Source organism: Acinonyx jubatus, chromosome A3 (genome assembly GCF_027475565.1).
Source record: "Acinonyx jubatus isolate Ajub_Pintada_27869175 chromosome A3, VMU_Ajub_asm_v1.0, whole genome shotgun sequence".
Taxonomy (NCBI): Eukaryota; Metazoa; Chordata; class Mammalia; order Carnivora; family Felidae; genus Acinonyx; species Acinonyx jubatus.
This window is the reverse complement of record NC_069388.1, coordinates 72,622,843-72,640,581: the sequence shown is the minus strand read 5'-3', so window position 1 is coordinate 72,640,581 and position 17,739 is coordinate 72,622,843. Positions and strand designations below refer to the sequence as shown.

General features: G+C 37.3%; 1 protein-coding gene across 7 annotated transcripts in view; it reads left to right on the top strand.

Annotated features, from left to right (window-relative positions):
• Window positions 1-232: 232 nt before the first annotated feature.
• The window catches only part of CCDC88A (coiled-coil domain containing 88A), a 134,635-nt gene continuing 117,128 nt past the window's right edge, over window positions 233-17,739 (top strand). For all 7 annotated transcript variants that reach the window (XM_053200618.1, XM_027072427.2, XM_027072426.2 and 4 more), the window contains exons 1-2: window positions 233-1,126; window positions 1,223-1,323. In XM_053200618.1, the coding sequence (XP_053056593.1) occupies window positions 1,064-1,126; window positions 1,223-1,323 (164 nt within the window). In that variant the 5' untranslated portion in view covers window positions 233-1,063. The remainder of the gene's footprint in view (window positions 1,127-1,222; window positions 1,324-17,739) is intronic.

The window sequence follows — 17,739 nt, the reverse complement described above, 5'->3', positions numbered from 1 at the left end:
AGGGCCGGCCACCGCAGCAGCTGCATGGAGCGCGCGTCCACGCCTGCGCCCGCCGCCAAAATCTGGGCGGCGGCGGGGCCGTCCCCGGGGGCGCGCTCGTTCGGGAGCGCGCTCATGCAGCGGTTTTCTTCTCCCACAATCCAGAGGCTGCGGCGCGGGAGGGGCGGAGAGTCGGCGGAAGGATATGGGCGCGGAGGGAGAAGCGCGCTCCCTTTGACGGAGGGTTCACGGCACTGGTTGGGCGGCGTGGAGCGGGGTGTGATGCGGCACTGCGGTTCTGAGGCCGTTACTCCGGCTCCTCCAGAGAGGGCGGTGGAGGAGGCTGGAGCGCGGTGGTGACTTTGTGCCAGGGCTTCACAGAGGCGCGCTGAAAAGGCTACGGGGCTGAGGAAACTGGGGGGTTAGGGACACACATTCAAGCCCCCACCCCCCGGGAGGGGAAGGGGGCTGGAAGCGAGGCTTGAGGTCGGCGGAGGGATGGTGTCTGTTCGGGGGGAAGGGGCGAGCCCTGCCTGTCGTTGGTGAGGGGCTGCGGGCAGGCGAGGCTCCGCGGGTCGTAGCGGCTCCATGCCCACTGGTGGGTGGAACGTGTTGAGCGGGACGCGGAGGTCGAGCCTGTTGGCCGCTCGGAACCCTCAACATACTATCTAACCTGGTATTTCATTTAGCCCACGTTGGGATTAATTCATTGCGGGCAGCTTCGCTGGTCTGGCTCCTCCAGGAGCTGGGCAACCTTGACGGGCTTTTTGTCTTGCTGCTCCAGCCCCCTTTCCCTTCCTCCTCCTCCAGATGCCTTTTCTCTGCCCCTCCTCGCCCGGTACAGACATTTCCAGCGCAAGCTGCCGCTCGTGGCTGCTGTCGAAGCCGCTTCTCGGGATTTCGGCTTGTTCCCCTCTGGGGTGTTTTTTGAGGAGGGAGAGTTTTTCTCCCCTCCACGATGGGATTTTCTTCCTGTGCCAAAATGGACTTTCACTGATTTCTACTTACTTCTTCAACGTTTAGTGATCAATTCCCTAGGCGTATTTTTGTGGTAGTTCCCTTTTTCAAATACATTATCTGTAAAATGGAGAACGAAATTTTTACTCCCCTCCTGGAGCAGTTTATGACCAGCCCCTTGGTCACTTGGGTAAGTAGGGTGTTATTTATTGTATCTTTTGCTGCATTATTTGTGGCTGCAGAGATGGAGATGGGCGTTCGTGTCCTGACGATCATTCCGTTCTAGGTTAAAACGTTTGGACCTCTGGCTGCAGGAAATGGGACCAACCTGGATGAATATGTGGCTTTGGTTGATGGGGTATTCTTGAACCAGGTCATGCTCCAAATGTAAGTGTTCTTTTCTTTACTAGGGTAACTTGTTTTCTTTGAAAAAGGGCATACTGTAAACTTAGAGATTTTATGTTTTAAGCTCCTAATTGCTTTGGCCAGAAGAATTCAGGTGGTTTAAGAATTGGACCTTGAAAGGAGTGATAATCTTACCTGCCCAGCCCATTTATCACAGTCTAGTAATTACGCCTATTAAAATTGTGAAACTTTAATTTTTCATTCTGCAAACCGTATATTGTCACTTACTGTCTTTAAGGGTTGAAATCCAAATCACGTTGTGTCCTCTAATTGGTAAATAGAGAAAAGAGAATATGGGAATAGTTTCCTAAGGGGGAATAAAGCCTTTACTGTGAAGTTATGTGTATTAGATGCAGAAATGTCTTCTTAACCCTTGTATCTAAAAATAAGTGGCTGAGATTTTGAAACTGGTGAAGTAATAACAGATTTCAAAAAAAAGAATTTCAAATAACAGTTCTGATTGGTGAGAACTGTTGCTGTGGCAAGTAATTTAAATGGGTACAGTAACTCAAGTCTGATTAGATTATTATGTGAATTGTTAGATTAATATTGGGGGGATCATTTTAAAGTATTTTTAAAGCTAGTTTTGAAATGCGGGTAACTGACATCTTGATGACAACTAGATAATGATTTTAGTAGGCAAATCTTTGTCTTTTATGTTTATGATACTTGGGTTTGTATTAAGTAGAGAAGTACTTTTAAGATGGGAGTTGAATATCCAAATCATATTGGTAGATCAGTGAAATAAAAACCATTTTTATCATTATAGGTATTGTAGCATTCAAGCTAAGTACATCAGTGTAAGCTTTCTAAGTACATCAGCATAGGGTATCAAACTCTGAATGTTATTGTTGTGTTCAAAATAATGTGTATTTAGCCTAATCTCTCTTGAATAGAATCTGATTACAAGCGTAGTTTGGAACCTTCAATTTCAAAGCATTCTTAACCTTTTATGTATGTGGGAGTTTAGTGCATTATTAATAAATAATTGTTACTAAGGAATAAGTCCACTGTGAATAATCACATGAAGTGTCATTTCTGTATTTTGTAGGAAATTATGTTTCTTTTTAGATTTTTTAAATAAAAGAAGAGGTAGAAGTCAAAACCATAAATGTTCCAGTGTAACTTCTCAGTCTGTGTGCCCAGAGATATTGGTAGTCTGTGTGCTCAAAGAGATTTGTGTGTTGTTTTTCATGTATGTATTGATCCTACAGAGAAGCATTGTACTACTATGTGCTTCCATAGGTGTTTTATTTGTATAGGCACTAAATGTGTGTATATTTTTTTTCTTAAGAAAGGAAAAAGGAATGTAGACAATTATTTCCATGGACAGTAAATATATTTTTGGCAGCTCTCCCAGTGGAACTATTTTTTTAACTTTGAAATATCCCACTATTTCATAAGCAAAAGGGTAGAATAATTAAATTGACTTCTATTTTAGGGAACACACATGACAGGAAGGGTAGCCATTACAGTAGATACTCAGAACTTGTTCCCTCTCTTGTTTTTAGATGGAGAATTTTGAATTTGTATGCTGAACCTTAAAAAAAATAGGTGTATTTACAAAATAGGAAAATACTTTAGTTTTCCACTTTTTTTAAATTTACTTTTTTATTTAATTATTTTTAAAGTAGGTTTCATGCCCAACGTGGGGCTTAAACTCATGACCCTGAGATTAAGAGTTGCATCCTCTACTGAGTGAGCCAGCCAGACACCTTTAGTTTTCCACTTCAGTGTTTTTTATTTGAATGATTCTTTTTCCAAAAAATATTTAGATTTTTTTGAGCCCTGAATAGTTAGCCAAGGTACTAAAAACAGACACTTGTTTCCACTTTGAGTGGAATTGAGTGCAACTTTATATTTAAAAATATATATGTATATTTTGAAAGTAATGGTGTTTCAAAATAGTGGTTGCCAGGTTGTTTTGGGGGGGGAGGGTGGGGAGAGGACTAGCTCCATTCCAAACCTCAAATCTACTTCTGTTTTCAGTTCCACCTCTCAGTTTCTTTAAAAGTTTTTTCAGTGTCCTAATTCTGTTCTGAATGACCTATATAAATTAAAGGGAAAGAAAATTAGAAAAAAAGGAAGAAGTAGTCTTTAGCTTTTTAAAAAATAATTTGCTTAAATAAGATAAATGTATTTTAATTAATTATTTACCTAATAGGGGAACAAAATATGCATTGTTTTTAAAGCTGTATTTTGCTAACTTTAAAATCATTAAGATTTCTGTTAAGTACTTTATTCGAGTTAATGTTTGATTTAATCTACTCTATTAAATTGTCAGTTGAACTGTACCCAGTAAGTTAACCTAAAAGGTAGCCTTAGTCTAAGTCATCTCTAGATTAAATTTGTTTACAGAATTTGTGAGTGAGAACCCTTTCTAAAATGAAACTATTTTTTTTCATGTGTGTTTTGCTTGGAGTTTGTTGAGCTTCTAGGATCTGTGGGTGTGTGGTTCTTAACAAATTCAGAAAATTTTTGGCTGTTTTTTATTTTTAGAAACAAATATTTATATTAGAATATATAAGTGTGTGTGTGTGTGTATATATTCTTGCCCCCACTTCCCCTTTTGGAAGTCCCAGTTACATGTAAATCAGGCTATTTGATGTTCACTGATGTTGTGTTCATGTTTTTTCAGTCTTCTGTGTTTCATTTTGGATAATTTTGCTACGTCTTCAACTTCATTAATCTTTTCTTCTGTAATGTTTAATTTGCTGTTAATTCCATCCAGCTTCTTTTTCATTTCAGACATTATGATTCTATTCTAGAAATAGAGTTCTTTTTGTATTTCACATGTGTATAGCTTTCATGCTTTGTCTTTTCTCTAGCCACTTGAATATATAGAGTACAGTTATAACTGGATTAATATTTATTTCTACAAATTCTATCTGTATCATTTCTGGATTGGTTTTGATCGATTTTTCTCCTCATAAAGGATTGCGTTTCTTTGCTTTTGCATGCCTGGTAATTTTTGATTGGATGATAGACATTTGGAATTTTACCTTGTGGGGTGCTGGATATTTTTGTTTTTCATTACATATTCTTGAACTTTCTTCTGGGATACATTAAATTACTTGGAAACAGTTTGATCTCTCAGGTCCTGCTTTTAAGTTGTATCAGGCTGTACTACTTTGTTACTCTATTGGCAAAACCCTTCTGAGTACTCTCATGGTAGGAACAGGAGCTATTTCTGGACCTGTGTGAGCTCTGGGTGGTATTCCCTCTTATCCGTACCCACCCTCCCGACCCCCCACTGTTCTTGGGTAGTTGCCTCACATGTATATGCTAATAAGTACTCAGCTGAAGACTTGAGGGATACCTTCTGCAGATCTCTGGGTTTTTCTGTGAACTTTTCTACTCTTATGTACTCTACCTTGTATATGACAGTCACCTTGTTGTCTCTAGATTAAGTTCTGTCTCCTCAATTCAGGGAGGTAATTGCTCTGTCGGGGTTCCCCATCCCTGTTCTATGGCCTAGGAACCCTTTCAAGGTAATAAGTTGGGGCAATGGTAGGACTCATCTTGTATGTTTCCCATCTATCAGGGATCTATTGTCCTTTGCTTTTTCATGTCCATTGCCTTGAAAAACACAATATATTTTGTCCTTCTTTTTCTAGTTTTTTCAAGCAGGAGAGTAATTTGGTTCCTGACATTCCATCTTGGCCAAAGTGGAAGTCTGTTTATATACTTATAATTACACTTTTGGCCTGGCAGTCTTGCTATTCCTGCTTTCAGTTTGACATAGAATTTTGTTATAGAAAGCTTATGTATATATATTTTTTTCATCTACAGTCTTTATTAAAAGTGAGAATATTAATTAGTGACTTTGGATTTGCCATTTTGGACTTTGTTTACATTTTCTTCATGCCTGTTTACCAACTCTGCCTTATAATTTTGGAGTCTGTTCACTGACTTGGGATTCGCTGCATTCAGAGATAAATCCTGGATTTCACTGAGTAGTTCCTTGAATCAAAGAATCTCTGTAAGAGCTTGTGACATGGCATCAGTCTTGTTTAACTAATGGGGAAGGGGAAGCTCTTTAGAGATTAGGAATGATGGGCCAGCTCTTCTGTATGCTGCAGGGCATTTTTGTATTTCAGCCAAATGAAATCTTTATTTCTCACTTCTGGTTACCACACATAGGGTTTGGTGACACTAGAAACAATCATTTTCTTGTTTGAGATGTCATGCAGTTCCGTAACCCATTTTGCATATTACTTGCTATGAAATTTTAAGGAATTTATGACATGGTTGTGAATTTCATAATTCTAAAGTTTAAAAGTATGCTATTTATATTACCTAAGCAGTTGAATATATGTATAAGGGTTTTAAGTATGGAGAAAATTATTAATGGTGTCAGAAAAATGATTCAGCCCCATTAGATAATTATAGAGATCTATACTTGAAATACCTGACAATTACTATATACTTGTTCTGGCTTTTCTTCTTTTAGAATCTTGAACTTGAAGGAACTTTAGGAGCCCTCTACTATGAAAATCATTTTTAATTTAAAAAATTAAATGACACATGGTCATGCAGATTCTCCTTAAGTATTTCCTGAGAAGCACCTTCATAAACTATACCTAGCAGAAGTCATTTATCTAATAGAGGAAGTTGACTGAGAAGTGTTTCTTAGTTCTTTGAGTGTTTAAGATTCGAAAGTATGGAGAGGTAGATTGGGGACGATGAAATAGATAAAGGGTATCAAGAAAGAGTACACTTACATTGATGAGCACTGAATAATGTATAGGGTTGTTGAATCATTATACTGTATACCAGAAACTAGTAAGTATGTTAATTATACTTCAATTAAAAAAAAAGAAAAATAAGATTCAAAAGTAGGTTGTGTTAACTTTATAATGACCCTAAAGTGACTTATAAAATACATGAGTTTCAGGGCACCTAGGTGACTCGGTTAAGTCTCCGACTTTGGCTCAGGTCATGATCTTGCAGTTCGTGGGTTCGAGCCCCACGTCAGGCTGTGTGCTGACAGCTCATAGACTGGAGCCTGCTTTGGCTTCTGTGTCTCTCTCTCTATCTGCTCCTCCCCTGCTCACACTCTTGTCCCTCTCTCTCAAAAAATGAATAAATATTTTAAAATATATATATGGGTTTCTTACCAGGTATGGCATTGACTCTGAATTTTGGCGTGGTCATCTCAGGTTTTCTCATTGGGCCTCATAGTTTTTGTTTAGTTTTGTTTTTGTTTGCTGCTTTTTTAAAAACACACTTATGATACAGTCATAGTTGCTGTCTTATAACTAAGTTTTGTGATTTACCTCCCAAATTTTTCTTAGATGTGTCCCTGACTTTTGGATTAATGTGGGAGCCCTGACTGGTCTTACTTTTGGGCTTGCCCCTCTTCAAGTTGTCTTCTCAATCTGTGATCACATGTACTTATATATGACTCTTGTCTGATAGCATTTATCTCATTGTATTGCAGTTTTTGGTATGTTTGACTCCACTAACTAACCTGTGAATTTCTTGAAACCATCTATTATCTCTTTCATCTTTATTTCTAGCATATGCTTAACATACAGTAGGTACTTGATATACTACTGTTGAATGAATGAATAATAGCAAGGTTATGTGGTAAAGTAGGATGAATTTGGGCTTTGAGTCAGACAAGGTTTAATTCTCACTATGCTACATACTAGTTTATGACCTAAACAATTAACTTAAATTTCCAAATCTCGGTTCCTACATCTATGAGATGAAAGATAGTGTTTCCTTCCTGGAGTAGACTTAATCTCTAATAATGTATAGATAGTATCTATTTTCTGTTTTGTTGACCACTGTATTCCCAGTGCTGGTTGCTGTCATTAGTATTGTTGTGTAGTAGGCCAAACCTGCTTTTTTATGTTTCTTCAAACAAATGATCATTCACAGCTTAGTTTTATATAATTCCTATTGGTATCACATCTATGTAGATATAAAATCTTTAGAAAGTTACTTCTCAATTTCTTCATTTATAAACAGGATAAAAAGAATCACAGAGTTATGAGAATCAAATAGGATAATTTGTGTACAATGCTTGGCATATAGCAAGATTCAGGTATTGTTAGCTATTGATCTTTGCTTTATTCCTATTATCATAATAATCATTTTTCCCTACACTGCCCTTTCCCTTTTTTTTGCCTAGCAAATTTTAACTCATTCTTTAATACCCTCTGAAGTCCCTTGGGAGACTTAATTGCTCTCTCCCCTATCATCTAATATCTATCTTTACCAAATTGTTAAAAGTGCTGCAGCAACTAGATAGTTAGCATTTAGAGGCTAGAAGTTTTTGTTATGTATCACCAGTACCTAGCATAGATTTGGTATAAGTTTTCATTAAATGTTAAGGAATAAATGAAACATTTTATAATTTTATTAACTTAAAAAATTTTGAAAACTCTAGTATTGTAGAATTTAATTTGCTTTACTTTTTAGTTTGTCTTCTATTTCTCCTTTTGTTCTTTCTCTGTTCCATTATTTAATTACCTTTATTGAATATTTTCCCCACCTATGTTATGTCTTGCTTGAGTTGACTTTGTAAGAACAAGTCATAGTCCATGCTTTTGAATGGTATTAGAATATACAGTGACTTCAGTTTGGTTTCCAATAATGTTACTGATCATGTCCAAATATTGGGATTTTTGTCCACAGCCTTATATTGGACTGATGTCTTTAAGAGCAGTCCATAGTCATTGTCTGATTTGCTGTATGAGCCATATCTAGTTAAGCTACAAAAAGCGATGAGAACCTAGAGAACAGAAACTAGTTGCTATATATGGGAGTATTTTTAAATTTTTAAACTGAAAATTTTTTCTGTAATGTGTATTAATATGGGAAACTCAAAAAGGAACAATTCTTATTTTTATTTTTTAAAATTTATTCAAAAAAAATTTTTAGGGTGCCTGGGTGGTTTAGTCGGTTAAGCATCCGGCTTCAGCTCAGGTCATGATCTCACGGTTTGTGGGTTCGAGCCCCATGTCAGGCTCTGTGCTGACAGCTCTGAGCCTGGAGCCTGCTTTGGATTCTGTGTCCCCCTCTCTCCCTGCTCTTCCCCCACTCATGCTCTGTCTTTGTCTCTCTCTCAAAAATAAACATTAAAAAAATATATAAAATTTTTTTAGTTTATTTTTTGAGAGAGAGAGCAGGGGAGGGGAAGGAGAGAGAGAGAGAGAGAGAGAACCCTAAGCAGCCTCTGCACTGTCAGCACAGAGCCCAATGTGAGGCTCGAACTCAAGAAACATGAGACCATGACCTGAGCTGAAGTCAAGAGTCAAATGCTGAACTGACTGAGCCACTCAGGCACTCCACTTATTTATTTTTTTAAGTAATGTCTCCACCAAACATGGGGCTTGAACTCATGATGCCAAGATTAAGAATCTCATGCTCAACTGACTGAGCTAGCCAGGTGCCCACAGGATACATCAGTTCTTAACTATACTCTTTCAGAACAGCATTTGACCTTCTTTTAGGATTTGTGACATAGATTGGTACCACTATAGGCAGAAAGTTTCAATATTTAAAAATAATTGAGATTTAATTGATATTAAAAGATACCTAATATTCAATTTTGTAATCACTAAGCTAGCTACTTTTAGAAAGGTGGTGTGGTATAGAGGAAGAAACTGCCTTGAGAGTTATGTTTAATTCCTGGATCAGGCTGGTTGGTGGAGCAGTCAAAACACACACATTTGTTGATTAGTTGGTTGTATTACTTGGGTGTGGTTTGTGGCACCCCTGAACATTTTCAATACCAACATCAAAGATTACACCATCATAAATACAGTAATATTGAATCAAAAGTTTGACATATTGCAAGAATTACTAAAATGTGGCACAGAGACACAAAGTAAGCAAAGCTATTGGAAAAAAATGGCAAAATGGCACCAACAGACTTGATTAACAGTCATCAACCTTCAATTTGTGAAAAACATAATTATCTACAACATGCAGTAAAGTGAAGCACAATAAGATGTGGTATGTCTGTATTCTCTTTCTTCATGATTTTATTCCTATTCTATCTTAGCTCTATTTTGCTAGTTCAATAATTAATAAAACTAGGTTGATGAAACTCATCAAGTTTATTCTGACATTTGTGAGACTCAGGGCAAGTATTCATTTACCACGATAGGCCTAAATATTTAAAGGTTATAAACCAGACTAAGAAATTGTTGACTATGTTCTGATCTTTTATCATGAAAAGTAGGTATATCTGAAAAATATACCTTCATGATGACTTGAAAGATTCAAATTTAGAATTTATGTAATTTAGAATTCAAAAACTCAGTTTCTTATCAGAGTATAGTGGAGCTCAACCTCCTCCCCACATCCCTAGCTCTGTCTAGCCCCACAGAGGGGTCTCATGTGCATACCTGTGGGCATCCTGTAGGCATGCCTAAGACCCATGCTCTTCCAAACAGCTCTCCTTGACCCAGTGATACATACATCTGTATAGTCCATCCTCAGGACAGATCTAGGAAAGAGTCCTGTGCAGGCCCTGTAATTGGGTTAGAGGTATTTGGGCAAGAATTTCCAGAGTTCTAGGTAACTGCAGTGTCATCTATGTATGGGTATATCCTCTTGCTTCCATGGGTTGCTTGCTCAGTGGTGAGGGGCATGGCCTGAGGAGGGCCAGAGTGGCACTCAAGGGTGAGATCTGTTTTGTCAGGATCTAAAATACAGTACTCAGTGAATGAGAAGGCTGAAGAGCTAGTTTCCTTAAAGGTCAGTTTATTCAGTGAGTAGTTCCCGAGTGCTCACTATATGATAAACTATCTGCTAGATATTGGGGATATGATGCTGAATAAGATACGGTCTTTCCTCACTAGTAACGAGAACAACATGCAGATAAATTGCAGTGTGATACATGTGCTATATGGTAGAATTATGTTCTTGAAATAATGTTGGCACAAAGAGAGATGTGATTATTCACTTAGAAGAGGGAGAATTTGAACTAGGACATGAAAGTTGAATAGGACCAATTCGGTAAATAGGAATCATAAACAGTTGGAGTAGGAGGCAAATGGCATAAAAAAAGGCATGAAGATATGACTAAAAACAGTAGACTCAAATAACTATAGGTTGTATTACACAGCCGAAGCAGAGATTGTATGCTTCTTGCACATAGGAGATGAGTTTGAAGAGGTGGGGATTGGGAGACAGTCCTTAGATACCATGTTAAGAAGGTTGGATTTTTTTCCTGTGGAGACATGTGTTACTTCACATTCTTTTTGGAGAAATAGAGCTACCAAGGGCTGTGTGTGTGTGTGTGTGTGTATGTGTGTATACAGAGATTTATTTTAAGGAATTGGCTCATGAGATTGTGGAGGTTTAGCTGGTTTAAAAGCTGATGGGGCAGGCTGGCGGGCTGGTAGGCGGGTTGGAAACTCAGGGAAGAATTGCATTGAGTTCAAAGGGAGCTTGCTACAAGGAGGTCAGCCTTTGTTCCAGTAACACCTTCAAATGACTGGATGAGGTCCACTCACACGGAGGGTAATCTGCTTTACTCAAAGTCCATTGATTTATGTGTTAATCATATTGAAAGAAACATCCAGAACAATATTTGACCACATATCTGGGCACTGTGGTCCACCCAAGTTGATACATAAAATTAACCATCATAACTAGTGTTTCTTAAGCTAGGTCCACAGATATTCTTGGGGGGGGGAGGGTCTGTGGTAATTTAGGAAATTTCATTTTGTGTTTTAATTTCATTAATTCAAATTTTTTTCAAGAGGTAATAAAAACAGGAAATTCTTTTGCAGTGATAATTCACAATTGATTTTTTTTTCATAGAATAAGACTAGTTTCTTAAGTCACTTTCTCATACAGGGTCCATGGACTCTTAGGATATATATCTATAGGATAATGCTCAGAGATTCTTGATAATTTTGTTTTTTAAAAAGGTGTCATACTGTACTCCAGCTTGAAAAACAGTAATATAGGCTATTGAAATCATGAAAGGAATTGAAACAGATAGCATTTGCATTTTAGAAGGATTAAATTTGGTGCTTATGGAGGCAAGAATAGAGATATTAACAGCATTTATGTAGAAGTGATATAGAAGAGAGACAGTATGAAAGTGATGGGACTTGGTTACTGATTTGATACAAAGAATGAGAAAGGCATGAGTCTGGGATGACTGCCACACTTTTTACTTGGGTAAAGAGCAGATGGTAGTGCCCTTAGTAAAGTAAGACATACAAGAGGATGAAAATTTGAGGGGAGGGGAAGTATAGAAAATAAGTACTGAGTTTATTTTGGAGGGTCTGGTGAACAATGAGAAGTATCTTGTGGGCGGATAGATATACATAGGTGTGGTGGTGCTCAGGGAAAAGGTCTAGAATAGAGATAGAGATATGAGAATCTAAGGACATGGGTGCCAGAAAAAATACAGAAGGGAACCGATGATAGATCCTAGGAAACCATAACACTAAAAGGCTGGAAGTTTGAGGAAAAGTAGGAAAATTCACAAGACTCCTGGGAGGAGATCACAAAGGGAGTCAGTTAAAGGCGAATTGTCTTGCATAAAGATGTATTGTCATGTGAGGTTGATGGCTTATTTGCGATTTGGAAACCACAGATTTATAGTGGAGCCAATCAGTGTGGTTGAATAACTTACCCAATAATGCTTAGCTGGGTAAGCATTATTTGTTAGCAGAAACTAACAAAAAGATCTGTAGAGTTTTCTCAGATTTGGGGATCTATAATGTAGATGTAGGGTTGGATATCCAGGTGAATAGTTGAAATGAATAGAGTGTGAGCATTAAAGTGAAGGAGGAAAGCAAGTGTCATCAGGACGAGGATGATAGATTAGAGAGGTTGCAATAGGATGAAAGATGAGTAGGATTAGAGAAGGTGAGAAGAGATGGAATAGGGGATTTTCAGAGTTTGAGATTTTGAAAGTTGCAATTCTGAATGGTGATTTAGGGCCAGGGTTAGACCATGCTAATGGGTGGATAAAATAGAATATAGTGAAAATAACTAAAGTTGAGAAGGAATTTATTTCCTTTTTTTTTAAATATATAAGGTTAATGGTCTTTTGATTACCACTAGAGGTAGAAATGAGTATTTTGAATTAAAGTGGAAAGCTGGGAAATAAATAGCTAATTATAACAGTGTTATAATTAAAGAAAAATTTAACAGTAAGGAAGGAAGAAGACTGGCAATTGTAATGTTTATATTAACATGCTCTTTGTGGACTAGTATCCAAAATCTATAAAGACCTCACCAAACTCCACACCCGAAAAACAAATGATCCAGTGAAGAAATGGGCAGAAAACATGAATAGACACTTCTCTAAAGAAGACATCCCGATGGCCAACAGGCACATGAAAAGATGCTCAACGTTGCTCCTCGTCAGGGAAATACAAATCAAAACCACACTCAGATATCACTTCATGCCAGTCAGAGTGGCTAAAATGAACAAATCAGGAGACTATAGATGCGGGAGAGGATGTGGAAAAACGGGAACCCTCTTTCACTGTTGGTGGGAATGCAAACTGGTGCAGCCGCTCTGGAAAACACTGGAGATTCCTCAAAAAATTAAAAATAGACCTACCCTATGGCCCAGCAATGCACTGCTAGGAATTTACCCAAGGGATACAGGAGTGCTGATGCATAGGGGCACTTGTACCCCAATGTTTGTAGCAGCATTCTCAACAATAGCCAAATTATGGAAAGAGCCTAAATGTCCATCAACTGACGAATGGATAAAGAAATTGTGGTTTATATCCACAATGGAGTACTATGTGGCAATGAGAAAGAATGAAATATGGCCTTTTGTAGCAACGTGGATGGAGCTGGAGAGTGTTATGCTAAGTGAAATAAGTCATACAGAGAAAGACAGATACCATGTTTTCACTCTTATGTGGATCCTGAGAAACTTAACAGAAGTCCATGGGGGGGGAAGAAAAAAAAGAGGTTAGAGAGGGAGAGAGCCAAAGCATAAGAGACTCTTAAAAACTGAGAACAAACTGAAGGTTGATGGGGGAGGGGGGTGGGAGGGAGGGGAGGGTGGGTGATGGGTATTGAGGAGGGCACCTTTTGGGATGAGCACTGGGTGTTGTATGGAAACCAATTTGACAATAAATTTCATATAAAAAAAACCCATGCTTTTTGTATTAAACAGGAAATTTTGTGGGCTATCTTAATAGTTTTTCAGGAAATTTTACAAAATGGTGTGTTCTTAATGTAATTTACTTTCATAGTGAAGGTGAGAAAAAAATGGTAAACTCCATAATATCATTGACGAAATGACTATTTCCTTTCAGAGCACCACGGAAGATAGTTTAGTTTTAGGTGATGGGTCCTAGTCCTTGCTTAAGACTTGGATTACTACAGAATTGTGGAGGGGTGCCTGGGTGGCTCAGTCTTTTGAGCATCTTGCTGTCAACACAGAGCCTGCTTGGGATTCTCTCTCTCCCTGTCTCTCTGCCCCTCCCCCACCAGGTTGAGTGTGTTCTCTCCCTCAAAATAAATAAACATTAAAAAAACAAAACAAAACAAAACAAAACTACAGAATTGGGAAGGATGAGAAGTTGTGGGGAAAGACCACTGGAGGCAGTACTCCAATTCTGTTTTGCCAAGACTGGTTAAAAAAAGGGTAAACCACAGTAAATTCTCAGTTAACTTGAATGTTGAAGGAAATTGGAGTGTTGAGTTTTCTCATAATTGAAGGTTATTTTAATTTTTTTCCAACTCCACATTTTAAATCTTTGCAAGTGAATTAAACTGTATTTCCATCTTTGTAAATAGGATATGTACAAGTATTGATTCAGAATCTTGTAGTACCTCATTTGTTTTCAACTTAAGTCTTTGTGTTAAGTATTGAATGTATATAATTAAGATGAATCTATAATGAATGGTGAATGATCCCAAGTATGTATTTGGAAACAAATCTCTTGTTATTAGCTTGTTTGTTTTTCTTTTTTAATTTGTATGTATTTTGTATGTTTGCTTTTTGTTATTTATTTGTTTTTTGTTTTTTGTGGGTTTTTTGTTTTTTGTTTTTGTTTTTTGAGTGAAATGGAGTGTGTATGATAGTGTGGGTAGATTAGGGAGCCCTGCTGTTTAGAAATTAGTTAGAAGTCAGGTTTGGTCTCTAGAGATAGGATGGATAGTCAGGGAAGTCAAGGGGAGGAAGTTAGATTTAATTTAAACCTTGAAGAATGATTGGACTTGGGTAGCCATAGATGAGGAGAGGAGGGTATTTTAAGCTAGGGAATCAGCATGAAGAAAAAGCATATTTATGATTTGGGAGGTGGTAAGGAGACGAGCCTTGGTAGAGGATTCATCCAAGTTGGGAAATAGTAGAATATAAAGTTCCATAAGTAGAGTAGGCCAGATTATGGGAAACTTAAAAAATAACTATTATAATTTAAACTGCACATGGCAGGCATTTGAGAACCATTTAAAATTACTTATTAGGGAATTAAAATACAAGGAAAATGACTTTAGCATTAGTTTGTAGAAAAGATTAAGTATGGACTTTATTTGTTCATCCAATGTTTATTAAGCATATACTACGTATACCATTGCAGGTACTGAGACTCCATGAGCAGATCAATGAAACTTACGTTGTATTAGTACTTGGAACAAAGGTGGAGAATAGGCAGGAACAAGTAAGGAAGATAGATGGGTAGTGATGGATGTCATCTGTGCTTATGGTGGTGAGGTCCTAGTCAGTGTGGGCTGTGTGAGTGGAGAAGAGGAGCACATTCAAGAACTTGCAAAAGAATTGATGGAATTCTAGATATAGTGTGTGAAAGGGAAGAATGAAGGATGATATGTCAAGATTAAAGCTGAGCAGACAGACTTAAACTTATGTATTTCTCAAGAAAAGGATGTTAAGTTTGGATACTTAATTATGCATGAAAAAATAAGGACATTTAGTTTATTTTTCTAGACTTGCAACTGGAAACATTTAAATGTGTAATATAGCAATGTGTTTTGACAATGATGCTTAATTTTATATGAGAAACATTTCAATAGCTGTGTATTTATACTCTTGTTCATATTTTCATTACTGTAAGTATATATTTCATTTTCATATTTAGTAAAATAGTTTTGAGGATGTGTTATTATAATTCTTTTGATCTGTCAGAATGCTTTAAAGTCTACATTTATAGGATATAATTTCTCTAGGATATTTAACAATTCCCTGAAGATTAAGTTGCATTTTAACTAGTCGGTTGTTAGAATTTAGCCATCTTTGTGTTACACTCTTGTTAATTATAAGGATTCAGAGTTTCTGTCTATGCTTATAGAAAGAACTCAGACCAGTGTTTCAGAGTTTGGACAGTGCTGTTCTCAGTAAATTTTTTTGTTATCTGAGAGTATTCATATAATTATTTTGTTTTATACTTTATTCTGAAGACATAGCGTGTTACTGAGTTATTTATTCTGGAAGGGAATTTTGGTCTTTGCATAGTTATCCAGAGCTTTTGTTTTTATTTTTAATTCTCCAATGCATAGATTAAGTCCAGTATTTGTTGAGTATTGTACATTTTTCTTTTGAATATCCCATTATCTATCAACTTTGCATGCTCAGCTACTTTCAGAATATTCTAAAATCCTAGGTCATTTATTCTTCTGTTTTCTAAATTTAATTTTTTTTTAATGTTTATTTTTGAGACAGAGAGAGACAGAGCATGAGCAGGGAAAGGGCAGAGAGAGAGGGAGACACAGAATGTGAAGCAGGCTCCAGGCTCTGAGCTGTCAGCACAGAGCCCGACGCGGGACTCAAACTTACGAACTGTGAGATCATGACCTGAGCCGAAGTCAGACGCTTAACTGACAGAGCCACCCAAGCGCCCCTCTAAATTTAATTTTATTAAATTGGAGGTCCCTAAAACAGTTTATTTCTCTTGAGCCATTTGTAGACCCTGCTACGAATCCCTTTAACTTGTTTGTTAATAATTCCATATTTCCCTGCTTGTATACCTCTCCTCTAACTTGGTTTCCAGCATATCATGTTGTTTCCAGTGCAATACTTGGTTTGTATGTGTGGCATTTTTTCTCTATTTTACTACTTCTTTTTCTTGTATTTCTTCTTTCATTTCTGTCTTTAGCAGTGCCTTTAAAAAAAAATTTTCTTTTGAATGTTTATTTATCTTTGAGAGAGAGACAGAGTGTGAGTGGGGGAGGGGCAGAGAGTGAGGGAAACACAGAATCTGAAACAGGCTCCAGGCTCTGAGTTGTCAGCACAGAGCCTGAGACGAGGCTCGAACTCACGAACTGTGTGTGAGAGAGATCATGACCTGAGCCGAAGTCGGATGCTAAACCAACTGAGCCACCCAGGTGCCCTAGCAGTGCCTTTTGAATGAGTATCTTCCTTTATGTTTTTATTAAAAAAATTTTTTTTTTAAAGTTTTATTTATTTTGAGAGAGTAAGTGAGCAGGGGAGGGATAGAGAGAGAAGGAGAGAGAGAAAATCCTAAACAGACTCTGTGCTGTTAGCACAGAGCCTGATGCAGGGCTTGAATTCATGAACCATGAGACCATGACCTGAGCCAAAACCAAGAGTTGGACGCTCAAGCGACTGAGCTACCTAGATGCCCCATCTTATTTTTCTTTTAATTGGCAGGCTTATTATGGAGGAGGTTTGTGATCCCTTTGGGAGTACTTTTATGGTACACTGAAAAGGACAAATTAAACCAATATTGTGGTACTTTTATTCTGCTCTTAATAGCATTCTTATTCTTAGAGTAATTCTGAATGGGAACTTTTTTTAATATTAGAGGAATTGACGGCAAAAGGATTTTCTTACTGGATTTTACAATTTCTTATTTGAGGTAAATTTCTATGACCGTATATTTTAGTTTGTTAATAAGTGATTGTACTTTGGAAAATACTTTTTAAAGCTTTTTTTTTTTTTTTAACTTTAGAGAGCTTTCTTGCTTCTCAAAATAACCATGATACCTGTCACTGGTAATTAATTAAGGGCACTATTGAAATTACCTTGGAGGGTTTTTGGACTTCAGGTTAAGAATTCTTTCTCTATTGAATTGATAGTATGTGAGTGAAAGCTGTACTAGTTAAGTCTGTCACTAATCAAGGAAAATATCTAATTAGGTATCAGCTCAGTTTGAGATTTCTTGAGTTTCTAGAACTGTCTGGATTTGGAGCAAATACTACCCCAAAATACTGATGAAAACAAATTTAAACAAACCTCTCTGACCTATGATAAGGTTTAAAGACAGTGGGTGGAGGTTCTATCACAGATGAGTGATGCTCATTGGTGCTATAAACTTTATTTTAGTTACTGGCTATGTGGTTGACCACCATATAAATGAAGGTTCTGTTACTTGATGAAGGTACTGATTAGCCATAATACTAAGTCCTCAGGCCTCCATACCAAGAACAGGAATTGATTTACTTAATACAGTGGATCTCAGAGTGAGA